The sequence below is a fragment of the Vidua macroura genome, chromosome 12, assembly GCF_024509145.1.
Source record: "Vidua macroura isolate BioBank_ID:100142 chromosome 12, ASM2450914v1, whole genome shotgun sequence".
In the NCBI taxonomy this organism is placed as follows: Eukaryota; Metazoa; Chordata; class Aves; order Passeriformes; family Viduidae; genus Vidua; species Vidua macroura.
The window spans coordinates 19,862,215-19,877,689 of record NC_071582.1 but is presented as its reverse complement, the minus strand read 5'-3'; the positions used below and the strand labels follow the sequence as shown (position 1 = coordinate 19,877,689).

The 15,475-nt window shown below is 47.5% G+C and overlaps 1 protein-coding gene across 1 annotated transcript in view; it reads left to right on the top strand.

The window, feature by feature from the left end:
* IGDCC3 (immunoglobulin superfamily DCC subclass member 3) overlaps positions 1-15,475 on the top strand; it is a 101,145-nt gene that overhangs the window by 3,823 nt on the left and 81,847 nt on the right. The window contains exon 2 of the mRNA XM_053988392.1: positions 6,144-6,449. Within this exon, the coding sequence (XP_053844367.1) occupies positions 6,144-6,449 (306 nt within the window). The remainder of the gene's footprint in view (positions 1-6,143; positions 6,450-15,475) is intronic.

Sequence of the window (15,475 nt, the reverse complement as noted above, 5' to 3'; positions counted from 1 at the left end):
GCCCAGTCACTTAACAACCCAGACCTGCTCCGTGTTGGTAATTTAAAACCAGAGTTTCAGAGCGGAGTCAAGGATTTGCTGCCTGTTTTTTTTTGTTGTTCTTGCACATGAGATTGTGTTGATGATGGCAAATCGGGATGTGGGTCGTGGTGAATGGTTCTGCTGAGCTGTGAAGATGCTTTTGCAGAAGGGTCGTCGCTGCTGAAACCTGAGAGTACGTGAAAAGAGAGAGAGGAGCTCTTGTTTCAAGGCGCTGGTTTTGGAGCGAGCAGGGATCCATGCAGTGCTCGGCTCCTTGAAAAGAGCAAGATGCTTTCCTCCATCCTGAATTTCAGGGTGGGAGGTGATAAGGCAGAGGGGATGGCAGGGAGGAGAGAGCGCTGAGTTTGCTTTTTGTAATTATATTGAATACTAATTGTATCCCCCGGATAAAATTAAGAGTTTCAAAGTTTATCATGTGCACGCTAACTTTCCTGTGGAAAGACCTTTCCTTCCCTTTCCTTGCATGCCATCCCTGCCTGCCAGAACTCAAGCTGAAATTCAGGGGCTTGGTGGCAGGGCTGTGTTGGCTGGTGGGGTTTGGCACTGTGACGCCAAGGCGCCTGTGGCTCTTTTGGCAGCCTTGTGCCATCGTGCCAGCCACCATCTCTGATCCACGAGCACAATCACACACTGAGTGGCCAGTCCATTTCCTGCTGGATCTGTGCAAGGGCCTGGCTGTGGGGACAGCCACTTCCCTGATGTTTTCCTACAGGGTCAGGGAATGAACCGGCTGTTCCCCTGTCCTACGTTAAAGCAGCCTTGGGAGCTGAAGCCTGGGGGACCCTGGCTCTGGTACAGCATTTCCCATCTTGGCTGTGCTTTTGCTCTGTATTTGTGTTTCCTGCTCTGTGTTTGTGTTGCTGATGCCCTCTGTGGTGAGGCTGTGATCTGGTCAGGGCTGTTAAATACGTGGGGAATGCAAATAACAGCGCATCCTACACGGCTTGCTGCCATGCTCTCAGGATGCCTCGCTGTGGATGGAGCTACTGTGGGTAATTAGCTCAGGAAAGGTCTTTGCCCTTTCCAGCTATACCAACAGGTTTTATCCTGCCTTCTTTAGAGATGGGGGAGCCCACAAGGACTTGGAGCTTGTCCTAGAAAGGCTCTTTGTGCTGTGAATGCTTCCAGCTTCCACAGTATTCAACAAGCAACCTCCTGGGATTTGCTCAGTCTGGTCTCAAACATCTGAAAATTATTTGGGGCAACTTCTCTTCAGTTAAAATCGGTGTCCCCATTGAGGGCAGTGATGCTGGGTGTTTTTGGGCTCTCTATCAGGTGGCTGAGAGGTTGTGTTATCCCTCTCTTTTAGAAGGTCAGAGACCTCCTGCAATTGTTTAATGAGTGGATGTGGTTTATGCTCCCTGATGGAAAAATCGCTTTATATAACCTCCCATCCAAAAGGAAAGGGAATAAAAAATTCTGAGCTAGTAAACTTTACTGCCAGCAAGATGTGGGGCCTGTTACAGCCTATTCTCCTCTTCTTTAAATGTAAATTTTCTGGATGCCCTAAAGAGCCAATTTGCACTTTACTGCAGTGCAGTGCTTTTCTCCTTAGGGTCTGGGTCAGGCTCAAGGAGATTTAAGAGGGCACCAGCTGGATTTTTAGGCTGCCAATTTCATCAGCCTGAAGCTTGTTATAATCTGTTGGAGGACATCTTTCAGGTCCATATATCTCTTCCTTCCATATCCTTCCATCTGCAGAAGGATTTGAATGAAAAACAACCCACCATTGGAAAACCAGGAGCTATTTTTCATGTGCCCAACCTGCATCCAGGTTTTTGGTCCTGATACTCACCTATAAAATCCCACTAAAATCCTCTGGTCCTGCACATCTTCTTTTGGCTTTATTGGAGCAGGACTGGAGTGGTTATCCTTGGTGGTGGTTATGCTGCTGATTAAGGCTGTGTTATGCTGGGAATAAACACAGTAAATCAGAAGGCGGCAAATCTGTGCTGATGTGAGGCAATTTGCAGGTGGATGTCGTGCTGTTCGTGTGATGAGGAAGGAGCTGATGCTTCCTTGGTCTCCCCAGCAGTGCTCCCAATGATGCTGCACCAGGAAAAGTGGGGTGGACCCAATTGCTCTCACAATATCTCGCCTTGCCACAAGCTCAGAGCGGGCCATTGGCAGCTTATTTCATCCCTCTGTGATTAATGTTCCCTGTCTAGAACAGGAGTAATAATATGGGCTTCATCTGTCAGGACCATGTGCTCCCAGGGCAGGGATGGCCCTGCTGGCTGTGGGTCTGGATGGGGTCCAGGAGGATGAGCCAGGATGTGACTGAGGTCCATGGCAATGGATGTCACCGCTAATTAGAGCGGTGACATTAGTCAGCCACTGAAGCACAGGAGGAAAAGCCAAAATTGTGTTTCCCAAATGGAAAAGGACAATACAGGGGTACCAGCAAGTTCTTTTGAAGCCCTGAATGTGCATCACAATGTCAAGTAAAAAATAATTAAACTTTTTTTTTTTTTAAATATACTTCAAAGTGTCTTTTAAGCTTCCCATTAATTCAAAGTTCTTTCTCTCAGCACTAAATAAATCTCTTGGTTCAAAAGCACAAGTGCTAATTGGTTTCTCTGAGTATGCCTGGCTGCTTGATCAATAGGGGAAATAGTTTTTGTTAAATATTTGCACATATAGTCACATATTATATTGCTCAGGGAGATGGTAAATGTTTCTCAAAAGGAGACTTGTAGAATGAGGATTCTAGTAACTTCCTTGTGGCCTTTATGTCAGAGCTAATCACGCTTCCTCCCTCCATCCCTTTGCAGAGAGCAAAGCAGTTTTCCCTCACGCGCTGCCGGTGTCGAGACAAGCGGGCTGTTCAGCTGCCTGCCTGACGCCCCGGCTCCAACTGCAAACTCGAGCTGCCACGAGCAGAGTTGTACAGTTCCTGCCTCGAGCAGGGAGTGCCTGTGAGCCATGCTGCCTCGCAGTACGTTTTGGGAGGTACCTGGGATGTTGTGGGATTAGAGGGGTTTGGATACACAGCCAGCTGTTGGAGAGGGATGGGGCTTTCAGACTCCCTGAGTGAATGTGCACAGCCTCAGCAATTTCCTTGCCATCTCTCAATTAATTGCACTTTTACTATTTCCATGTGCCTTTGCAGTGTCATTTACTTCCAACTTTGCAGCATCATTTCTGTGCCTCACTGGTAACCACAATCAGTTCTTTATGCTGATGGAATTGGGTGGGTTCCTCTCTCCCACCATTGCCTCCTTATCTGTCTGTGTTCTCCCTCTGGCTCCTCTGAGCTGATCTCTAGAGCAAACACCAGGAATCTTCTTGTCCTACTGTGGAGATTCCTCTGGGAGTGTCTGTCCCTTTGTCTCTCATCCTGAGGATCCCACAAAAAGAGGGCTCTGTGTTCAGAGTCTGCCTTTAAGAGAGGTGAAAGACAGAGCTTGGCTTCTGCCAGATCACCAGACAGTGTGAACTAGCTTCTCCCCATACATCTGGTTAGTTGGTCACCTGGCCCTGAAACTCCAGGAAGGAGGCAGCAAGATTTCTTCAAGGTCTGATAAACATCCCATGAGAAAAACCTGAGTTGAGTTGGAATTTGGGTGCTTCTGGACACTGCAAGGTGTCTACAGGTAACAAACCAGTTGCACAGTGTCATGCCTCAAGGCACAGTCCTGCTCTTGAGTGCAGCCCAAGGAAACCCCAGGACCGGTGTCCGTCCCCACTCCAGCAAGTGTCTGAGGACCCCAGTCCTAATTACGAGCGTCATCACTCCTGCAGTTCGAGCAGCCCGGAGTGAGGATGCAGACCGAATGTTTATGGAGGCAAACATGATTATCTCCAATCACAGGCCTTAATGATGGTTGTTATAATGACAGCAATTGTAGGAAGGGCATGTAATTATGTTGATTCTTCCTTTTGTTGTACATATAATAATAAGCTGTTTTATCTAAGAGTACAGGGGTGCTGGGGGAAGATGGGGCATTTATTTAATTATGGTTTTTTTTCTGATTGCGCATTAGGCTAAATCCTGAAATCTTCAATTTTCTGGAGTCACAAGTCCCTCTTGTCTCAGTATCAGGATGCAAGGGTCCTTATCCTACCTAACTCACCAGAGCACCCACACAGGGAATGGGGCCCCAGCATGGTGTTGAGACTCTGGCCACTTTGCAGAAAAATGCGGAGCATTCATCTAATTCCTTAATTTTCACCAAAAAAAAGTAATTGATGGGTTTGTGCTGGCTGCAGTCTGACTTGCTGAGAGGACCCCAGGGCTATCTCATAAAAAAGGAGTCACAGTGAGCGATAGATCACCGAGATGGCTGGAGCTAGCCTGACATTTTAAGACTTAATGGGTTAATAAAGTGTGTGTTTTAGGTGCCTGTCACTAAGTGGGGTTTGTCCATTCCTTGCACACACTCATACCTCGTTGGCAGTACCTTTGGCCTGGCCCTGCAGTACCACTGCTGTCTTTGTCTGCTCCGTCCATCTGCCTCGGCTCAGGTTGCACTCAATGTTTATCCCCTGTAATCCAATTTAAGTTGCCGTAGAAAGCAGTGGGGATTTACAGAAAGAAAGAAAAAAAATCTCACTGGGTTTGCAGAGCAGAAAAGACAGACTTTTTTTTCTTCTCTTTCTTTAGTGTAACTGCCTCTTCTCATCTCTGTTATTCTTGCTATGCATTAACAGTCTGCTCTCCACCCTGCTTTTGAGTCTAATGTGGGGGGATCCTGTCCTTGGTGGGGTCTGTATGAGGGACAGGCATTACAAAGCCTGTGCTGTGGCCGGTGTTTGGCAAGAGATATTGCTTGTGTGCATCCCAATTCTGTGAGCATCTGTGGAGTTGGTTCCCCTGAACCTGTGAAAGAGGAAAGAAGCTTTATCACAGGTTGGGAAACCCCAGCCTTGAAGGACCAATGCAGAAGTGAACTGTTGGAAAGGCTCTCTCTCGATATTTGGATGAAACTGTAGTTTTCTTACTCTGCTGGAATTTCTTCACCATTGCTCCTCTTTAAAAAAACTCAGTTCACCTCCATCCCTGCATTTACAGCCTTCAAATATCTATATAACTCCTGTTTCTTGGTCCCTTTTTGTCTTTCATGTCTGCATATATTTTGGCCAATCTTTAAGCAATAGTTCTATTTATGTCATCTTCTGTAGTGTCTGATCATGACTGTAGGGCAAATTATACCCTCAAAAGGTGTGCTGTGACCAAGTGAAGCATAACATGCCAAGGACACAGCGTTTAAACGTGTTCTTGTGGCAAAAGAAGTAAATTAGGATGTATCTGTGTCAAGGGAAGTGAGGGTTTCCCTATTGTTGGTACAAATTCTGCAATAACTTATCTCTCATGGACATCGTTTAGCGTAATTGCTTTGCAAGAAACCTTTTGTGTGGCTGAGCCGGAACATTGTGCATTTGTATTTTGGTGCTTAACTTGCTCTTCATTAAGGGCTGAATAGCACCATGCTTTGCCTGTTACAGCGTGAGAGAGACCAAAGCGACAGAAGGGCACGGTGTTGCGTGCGAGAGGCAAACAGCCTCCTGCTCTGCCAAGCGGGAGGAGTGTCGGGAAGATGCCGGTGGCAATATGGTCTGAATCGGGAGCTGCTGATCCCCCCTTCGCCCCCGCCGGCTGTGCTGCAAACGGGTCTGGGGCACGGCACAGCCCCTCTGCCTGGTTATGTGGAGAGAGGAATGGCTTCCCAACACTGGTGTGCACTTCTCCTGGGCGGGGAATGGCTGACGCCCTATGCTTGTGCAAGTTTTAATTGTCTGATGCTGCGCACCTGCAATGGGAGGTGAATAGGCAATCTTCAGGGGAGTATGGAGTGCAGCTAGGGTTTTGCAAACCGCTGGAGGGGTGTGCCTGCCTGTCCCCTTCAGTGGAGCCTCCAAAGGCAGCCTTGAAGGACTTTGCCTGTGGTTGTGCTTTAAGAAATTGTACCCTGAGGTTCAGAGAGTAAAGTCTTGGGAGGCAAAGCCTACCTCCTGTGGGTTTTGTATTTCTCGGAAACACTTGCAGTTTGTAGCACATTCAAAATATTTCCATAATCCCCTGTTTCCTGCCATAGCAGTTGACTCTTGCTGCTGCTCCTGGACATGCTGCTAACTCTGCCCTACTCTCTTAATTTTAGATTTTGGCCGTTCCTCTGAACTGGCATTCGTTGTGGAGCCTAGTGATGACATAGCAGTGCAGGAGCAACCCTTGATCCTCTACTGCCAGGTGGAGGGCATCCAGCCCATCACCATCACGTGGCGGAAGAATGGCGTGATGATCGTGGACAGTGAGAACGCCTTTATGTTGGCCAACGGGTCTCTCTACGTCTCCCGCTTCCAGAGGGTCCGGGGAGATGGGTCCTCGGATGAAGGCGAGTACGACTGCATGGCACAGAACCACTACGGGCTGCTGGTGAGCCGGAAGGCGAAGATTCAGGCAGCAAGTAAGTACAGACACTGTCCCACCCCCACCTCACAGGGCAATCCCACAAGGGGCACTGGCTTTGTTGGGAAGCAGGAGGGCAGCATGGTGGGTGCTGGGTTTTAATGGAGCGGGGATTAAAGAGAGGGAAGAGAGAAAAACCCTGGAGCTGGTGTCAAAATCTGGCTGGTATCTAATCTATGTAGCTGTCCAAATGTGAGAGAAAAGCTCATCAGCTTTCTTGGGTAGAAAACTAAAAGCCACCTTCCAACAGCAAATTCTCTGTGTTGGAGGTGTAAGTCACATTAAAATCATGTGGTGAAGTCGTCTGTGGTTTGTGTATCTCCTGCGGTGAGTTTGGAAGCCCCTTTGCTGTGCGGCACAGCTGGGCTCTGCTTGGCAGGCAGCACTTCCCAAACCATAGGCGAAGACCTCCTGAAGGTCATGGTATCTTTCATTTTGTTATTTAATGCTAGCAGTGTAGAGGCAGCAAGATCTTATTTACTATCTGGTGTGGCAGTGCCTTTGGGGGCAAGGCTAACAACACCAGACAGATTGTCTGATGGGGGAGCCTGGAGGAGGAGAGAGATGAAAATGCCAGTGAGGGAATGAAATTTAAAGGTGGGGGAGGAAGAATTCCAGGGCAGGCTGTGACTCCAGCTCTGCACACTTCCTGACGTTAGCCCATTGCTTTGTCCTGGCCAGAGCCGTTTGTCCTGTTGGATCTCCTGGTTCTCCCTTGTCAGCACTGGTTGCTGGTTGGTGTTTGTCCCAGGACTGACACCCAGCAGAACTGGGGGGTCCGTGGTGGTTTCTGTCCCTGTTGTGTTGGTGGCTCTCTTTGCCCACAGACTGTCTGGGGGCTCTGGGAGTGCAGCCTCTGATTCTTTTTGCATTCAAGCAGAAGTTGCTGCTGGATGTAATTTCCATGTGAGTGTGAGGAGGGGTGTGTGGTACACCTGCGAGACCTGGTGGAACACTGGTTTGTTAAGTTTTCTGAAGGATTCTCCAACTTGTTTGGGAGATGGCTACTGCTCTTCTTTCTGTGCAAGCAACTTACTAATGCTTCTGTTGCAATTGCAAATATCACTATGATTTTTTGGTGCAAAGCAGGAAAAGTCTAAGGCACAATTTGGGGCTGAGGTCTTGTCTGCATTTCCCAAACTGGGGGGGCCTTTTGGAACGCTGCCGCCCACTCCCCGCAGTGCCAGGGCCGGCTGGCAGCCCACCAAGGGAACACTCCAGCCCTTGTGTATAACAATTCCCCAGTACATGAAGTGGCCATCTGCAAACCTAGCTTTTCAGGAGTGTAAGAAGTGACATTGTCCAGGAGCCAAGGGCTTTGGGGCCGTGCCAGATTAGCAGCTGGATCTCAAACTTGTCAGTCTTGTGGTGCTAAACCTTGGAGCACTTTTGGTGAATGGCTCTGGCATTTATGAGCTGGAAGCCGACTCATGCACAAGCACAATGCCAAACTTCTTGGACCTGTAAACTGGAGACATGAGAGCCATAGGAATTACCTTTGAGATTGTGGATTGTCAATAAACACTGTTATCTTGGCTCCTGCATCAATATGTATGTGATGTGCTGTGTGTCCCTGAATAGTATTTCCTTTTGTAGCCATAGTTTCATAGTTTCACATGAATCAAAATGAAAAAGGGATCATGTTGAAATGCTCTGGACTCTATTCTAGCTTCAGGCTTGGTTTGTTGCCAGCCCTGACAAGAGGTCTGGGTGAAGCCAGCACAAACAGAGAGCCCCCCCGGCCTTGATGCCACAGGTGCGTGCAAATAAAGGGAATAAAACAGGATGTTGTGGGCAAATGTAACCTGCTGCTCAGGGCAAGCTGCCCTGCTGTGCCTGAGCCGCAGGAACACACACTTGCACTTAGGACTCTGCTTAATCGTAGATGAAATCTCCTGAGAGTGAATCACAGTTGTACCCTGAGCCCCCAAGTCTCAGGGTGGTTACACACAAGAGACAGTGATTTTCCTTGCTCCAAGTCCCAGTCAGCAAGTCAAAGCAGAAGGGTAATTATCCCCATTTTAGGGACCTTTGCATCGAAGGAATGGGTGCTGGCTGCCTGGAAGGGAAAAAAACCCAAGCGCTAAGCAGACCTTTGCGAAGCAGAGTAAATACTGCCGGTGGGTAAAACCTCATCCCAGTGCTGATCTCTTCTTCCCTCTGAGCCTGACATCTGAACACAAAAGCAAAGGAGAAATAAAAACCTTTCACAAACAAAAATCTTGAAAGTTGATCAAGGCTGTGCTACAGAGGAATAAAAGAGATCTGACAGAGTGGAGCCCCTCGAGAGCTCTGTTGCACTTTTCGCTGTCTTCAAAGGCAGGCTGTTAGTCTCGTATCACCGTTACAGACCCGGGCTTTGTGTTATTGCTTGGAATATAATCTTCTTGGCTCAGAGGAATGTACATATTTGCATTCAGGAAATGTGGGCTGGATATCATATTTTTATGTTTCAAATTGACTTCAACACTTGGCATTGAGTGAAATTTAACTGGAAGAATATGCTGCTCTCAGCCCTGATGGGCTCAAGGTGCTGGCAGTTTCCTCACCAAGGGGGTGCGTCTTAAACCCTTCCTCTTAAAAATTAACTCAGTAAATTGATTTCATTAAGTTCTGGGGTGTTTCTGTATGTCACCATTATTAATCAAAGATACTCAGCGGAAGGAAGCGGACCTTGGGTGGTTTGTGGACTGGCTGATCAGGTGCTAAAAACATTGATAATATTTTTGTAGTGTAACTTTTTTTTTGAACAAGCACAAGTGTGCGAGAAGCCTACGTGTGACTGAGCTGAGCAGGGAGGCCCTCAACTTTCCTACCCTCTGCCTAACACCCCGGCTGGAATTCTTTCAGTTGCTGTTTCTGTGTCTGTTCAAACCCTGGTGTGTTAGTTTAGAAGGTTGTGGAATGCAACATGTTTTTATTATCTGATCAGGTTATTGAATACAGATCTTTTCTGTCTCTCAGTGACAGTTTCGTAGTTTCACATGACTCCAAGCTGTCTTAATTAAAATCAGTTTCATAGTCAGAATGTTCTCTGGAGGCACCGCTTGGCTGTGTTTTCACAGGTCTCTGAGGAGCTGGATTTCCCCTATGCATGCCAGAAGCTGAACATGCTTTGGCTCTCTGTGGATGAAGATACCCTCTCAGCAATTTTAACATCCAGAGTCCACTCCTCAGGAAGGTGGGCTCCCCAGAACACAGCCACCTTTCTTCTCATCACCACCCTTTGCTTAACTTGGCCTCACTTGCGGCAACACTCACTTGCTCTGATTGTGTCATCTCGTGGCATTTCCAGCTCCTTTTGCCAATGCTGTAATTTGATGGACCTGGCTCCACATCATCATAAATCACAGCCCAGCCAGTGGAGTAAGACCCATTGATTATATCACTCAATAACAAGCAGTTACCACTAATTGGAAATCACCATCAAACTGGGTATCAGATCAGGCTCTGCACATATCCTGACTGAGAGTAGCAGTTTTCCCTGTTTGATCTGATGCTTAAAAAAAAACCCTAAAAAACAAAACAAAAAACCAAACCAAAACCCCACAAAAAAAAAAAAATCCCCTAAAAAAAACCAACAACAAAAAAACAACAACAACAAAAAAAAAAAACCCACACACCAAAAAAAGGAACAAGGGGAATTAAGTCAATGGTGCAATTTACAGCCAAAGAGATTTCTTGGAGTTTAGATTTCTTGGAGTTTGGTGAATTCGACCTGCCCAGTATTTGAAGTACTGCAGGACCTGATAATAACTCTGGACAGATCTGAGCTTGTAAAGACATTTTCTTCACTATGTCTTGCAGCAGGGTGACTGGTTTGTAGTTAAGCATAGCAGAACACATCCCTGTGCTCTTCTCTTCTCCCTGACCCCCTTTCCTTCTGCATCCTGTCCCAAATTCTGCTCCTCCATCCCACTGTGTGTGGCTGTCCATGGCACTTACCCTGCCAGCAGGAGGGCAGAACTGATAGCTTGGGCAAGGCAGATGCTGTGACTCCTCTCTGCATGCACGGATCCCTGCAGACAGCAGCAGCAGCTCCCCTCGCCCAGCCTGGGGACAAGCATGCTGTCCCCACAAACACACTGGCCACTGTGACCTCGAGGCCAAAGGTCTTCAGGTCATCAGCAAGATATAGAAGTGGGGAGGGCTAGTGCACGTGCAAACTTGCAGGTTGGTTTCCTTGCCAAGCTATGTGGCTAGGGGAGGAGGTTGGGAATCACAGAGATTTTAAAGCACCAAAGATCTTCCCATCATTTCAGCTCCTCTGCACAGAATATATTCAGGGTTTAACCTGCAGCCCCCTTTCCAGGCTCTGGGGTGGTGGGAAGAGCTGCTGAGCCCAAATAATGGCAGCATTTATAAGAGTGTAGAGACAAGAAGGAAGTCTAAAAGGATTAGGGAGAGACAAAGGGGGCTGATTATTTTATGGGTCACAATACAAGGCATTAGAGTGAGATCACAAAGGGATGTAATTACAAAAGAAGGCCATACTGGGGGGGATCAAACCAGGATTAGAGTGGGAAATGTTTTTACACAGTTTTGTTCCACTCATTATGAAGTTAGCATTTTAAATTAAGGTTTAAATAAGGTGGCACCAAAGTTGTCACCAAGGTATTTCCTGGGCAATGCCACTGTTCGGATGCAGATTGCGAGTCTCAGCTCAAAACATCAAGGCAGACCTTAAACACGTGGGTTTGCTGTTGGTTTCTCTTGTGCCTGTACAGTATCTGTGTTGTCAGCAGAGCCCCACCTATGGCTTGTGCTTAGGACAAGTTAATCTGTTTTTGCATTTGGAAGTGGGATACTTTTGTGACTCCTTGTTTTACTGGTGCAAAATGTGCTGGAGGTAAAGTTCTGCCCTGGTGTCAGTTACAGCTCTGGAGACATCTTCCTTTTACTCCCAGTAATTGTCATTTGAATTTTATTGCAGTTTAACTCTTGGTGTTATGTACCAAGTTTCCCCCCCATGTTGTGGCTCTGCTCATACCTATTGCCCTTTCTTCTCCAATGCTTAACAGAAGGGCTCAGCCCTAATACCAGTGATGTTTTTATATTGTCTGTGCTTTGAGTGCTTATGGCAAGCCCAGAGCAAATTCTGGGCTTGCAGAAGTGGGTCTCAGAGGGGAAAAATACCCATGAGGAATTACTAAAGGGAAAAAAAGGAAAGCAAAAGAAATTAAGTAAAGCAGAAACACTGTGAGAGGTTTCCAGGAGATGGATATGATGGGTGAGTGGGTTATTTCCCTCCATCAGCTCTTTTGGCTGCCCCTAGGACATGCTGGTTCACATGACGCTGCCTCTCACATCTGTACTGTTGCAGTACAGTTGGCCCTGTGTGTGCTGCAAAACAAATGTACAAATATAGGAGTCACCAGGGGAAAATTGGAGATTTGACTGGGAATTTTAGTAGATTTGCAGGATTAAAAGAGTTTGTCACTTACCACCCACTGCATTTCAGCGTCTGCATGTAACAGCCAGGATTCATCCTGAGACTTGAGCATATTATAAGACCATATTTCTTTTGGCTGCTCATTTCTTAGCAGTGTGATAGTTATTTAAATATCATCTTGCACTTCTTTCCAAGGCTTCTAACGTGGATGCGCCAACCTTAAGCTCCGGCAGCGTTATCTCTCATATAGGGGGTTTGCACTGCAGGCAGTAATGTCACTTAGTCATTTATCGAAAGCTCAGGGGAAATATATCAGAAGAATTTCATTAATGGCAGCACTGTTGAGTTATTTGTCTCAATTAACTCTTGGAGCACAACTGAGAAAGTTCTGACATCTCTGCAGCCTGCACCTGCAGTATGAGGCAATTCTCTGCTTCTTTTTTAAGGTGGGTTGAAGCTCTGTGATACCTGCATGGGCAGTCCTCTGGGGACAGCCCAGTGCCCAGCCCTGTGTGCTTGTACCCTGCTTGTCCCTCTGCCTGCTGCTCTGCTCCAGCCTCTCCTCAAAGTATTGGGCCACTCTCCTATATTATTTTAGTCAGGAGGGCAGGTCTCTGCTTATATGGCTTGCATTCTCATTTTTCCCTACAAGAGTCCCAGCTGGCTGTGTTGTGGCCAGTGACATCCATGCACCTGCTGTGCCTCAGTTTCCCTTCTCTGAAGCCAGGATGTGTTTACAGTCAGTGCCATGATTTGCACGCTCCTGTGAACACCTGAGGGGCCAAGCTGCTGTTTTGTGTTTATCAGCGAGCCAGGTTAGCTGGCCATGGTGTTTCTTCTGCACTGTTGTTTCTCTCCAAGGAGTCCTGGGGCCAGACTGGGGCCCAGGTGAGAGAGGAGCTGCTTTTCTGCCACTGTTCATTGGCAGGATTGTGTGAGGAGTCAATTTTGTGGGGCGTATCACCAGAGCAATCGATGCTCTTGATCTAGAGAGTAACCACTGAGATTGGGTTTTGAGGACCTTTCTTTGAATGTTTGGGGCTTTTGGGTGCAGTAATGATATTAGTGAGGTCAGACCTCACAAATCCCTTCTTATGGGCGAGTCCCTGCATAGGTGCCAAAGCTGCTTTCCCAGAGCTGGCAGGATGGGCCCTGGGAGAGACATCAGCCAGAGCTTCCTGACACCAAGGGATGCTGGATCTGACCATGCACCTCCTCTTCCGCTCTGGTTTTGGCTTTACCCACCATGGCAGCCCTGTTGCTGGGAAGGGAGTCTGCTCCCACTCCTCCTAGGCACAGCATATGGTTTTCAGAGAGGTTCTTGCTTTAAACCCAATTTTACAGTTGGGTTGACTGAGGCAAAAGGAGGTCAAACGATTCGCCTGAGGTCACCCAATAAGTGGCTCGGATTAAATCTCAGCCCACGACGCTGCCCGTTCCCAGCGCTGGCTGTGCTGGCCGGACCAGATGGCCTCCTGAATGCGGCGTCAAGATCCTCAGCTTTTTCCCCACCTCATTGTTCTCCATTGTGGGCTTCTGAATGCAGGACCTTGAAAGTGAGAGTCATTTGGATTTGCTGAGTCCAAGTTATTCTGTTTAATGACATGGATTTGCAGGAGAGGGTTTAAACACACTATTTGTTACTGAGGTTGGAATTTTGAAGAGATTTACCTGTTTGCTTTGGTTTTCTGATGTTAAAACTCTCTCTGCCAGACCAGCTAAAATTGGTCCCTTACCCTTTCAGCTGCCCTGAAAGTTCACTGACTGTAGGACTGCCCTATCTTTTTGTACCTGTGCAGGTTACTCCATAGGTCTCTTGGGTCCTGATCCCTGGTATAATTCCCCAGCACCACAGCTCTCTGGTCTGTTTGTGCAGTTTGTGTCTTCCTCCTTAGCTTGGTTCTGGTATCACAGAAGGGGGTCAGTGCAAGGTGCTACTGGAGGGACAGTGTCATGTGTTTACGTCTGTGAATCTGCAGACTCTTGTGTTAGCTCTGGAAAAGCAGATGCTGACATCTCCCTCCTGATCTGGTGTGCATCCTGGACATCATTCCTGATAGAGTAGAGGCCACAGACGAGCTTAAAGCAGAGCTCTAAAGAGCATTTTAAAGATGAGCTCCATTCCTGCTCTCCAAGCTAGGGAGCAGCCTGGAAAAGTGCATCTCCTTAACCTCTATTGGTAAGCAGGTGTACAAATGCCTGGGACATACAGAACAGAGGCCATCTGCCCATGAAGCAGCAGTGCTTGGGTGTGTGGGGCAGACTGCAGTTCTTGGGGCAGGGGGGGTTCTCCTGCACCCACGCATCCCTCTGTATTCTGCCTTTTGAGGGAGGGCCTGCACTCCTGCTCCACTCACATGCCTAAGTAAGCTGGCACCTCTTGAGCATGCCTTGATTAATGGTGTTTTTTTGTCAGTCCTGAGAGGCCCCATTATGTCCCTTTGATGCTGCATTTTGCACTTACCACTGTCACTGAGCTCAATGACTAATTTTCACAGGTCAAGGGAGCGGGACAATGGATCAAGCCACATTTGGAAGAAACAAATGAAATTTTGCTGCAACTGAGAGCACTAATTAAGAGTGAGGATCAATTTGGGTGTACAAAAGAGATAGTTTTAGGCTGCTGATGTGTAAATGAGGGGTGGTGTTGCAGTAGCAGAGAAGTTCAGTGTGTGCATACTTCAGCTGTAGCATTGTACTCCGCTGCATTTGATCGATTCTTCTGTGCTTATTCATCAAGGAAAAACCAAGCATTTTCCTGCCTGCTGTGCCTGGGAAGGGCAGGAACAGCAAACCTGCCAGATCAAGTCATGGCTGATCCCTGTGACATGTTTTTGAGCAGGAGCAGGAGATTGTGTTTCTTCAATCGCCTTGCCCATCTTGGAGCATGGCACTGCAGGTTGCCTTGTGGCTTTTGAGTGCAGTGCATGGCATTCCCTGCCCAGCTCTGTGGGCAGGATGATGCCCATTTTCATCCCAAGCCATAGTTCACCCTACCAAGGATTGCACTGTTTGCTGAGACTCAGAGGAACGCTGATTTGGAGGTGTCAGAAAGGGAAGGGACACAGTGAACTTTCATCAAGGAGAATGTCATGGATTCAGGAAGGAGGACAAGGAAAACCAAGACTGCACAAGCTGGATTCGTGGCTTCACTAAGCATTGCAAAAGTGTGATTCCAGTTTTCCTAAGCCTTCGCTGACAACAAAAAGTCAGGACTAATGTGTATTTGGGATGGGCTGGTTGCAAATGTCCAGGTGCCCAGGCTGTGGAAGTTAAAATTAGTTTGCAGATGGCTTTGGTAAAATTGTGTCTATTTTTGATTGGATGTGCCTTGGGTAGAAATGTAGGAACATCAGCTGGAGCATTCTTTTGCTGAGAAGTTCTCCAGGGCCTTCGGAGTTCCCATGAAGCAAAGCCTAAATGAATTTGAATCCAAACAGATTTATGGTACCGATCAAATCTCCAAAATGATCAGGTGGAAGCAGCAGTCCATCTCATTTTCCCTCGTTATTTGGTGTTGTTTGCCCACAAACATATTTTTCCCTGCAGCTCAGCATCTTCCCCAGAGGGCAGTGGGACTTTCAGCCTCAGTCCAGAGGTTTGCTCTTGTCCTGGGCTCTTGTGGTGACATT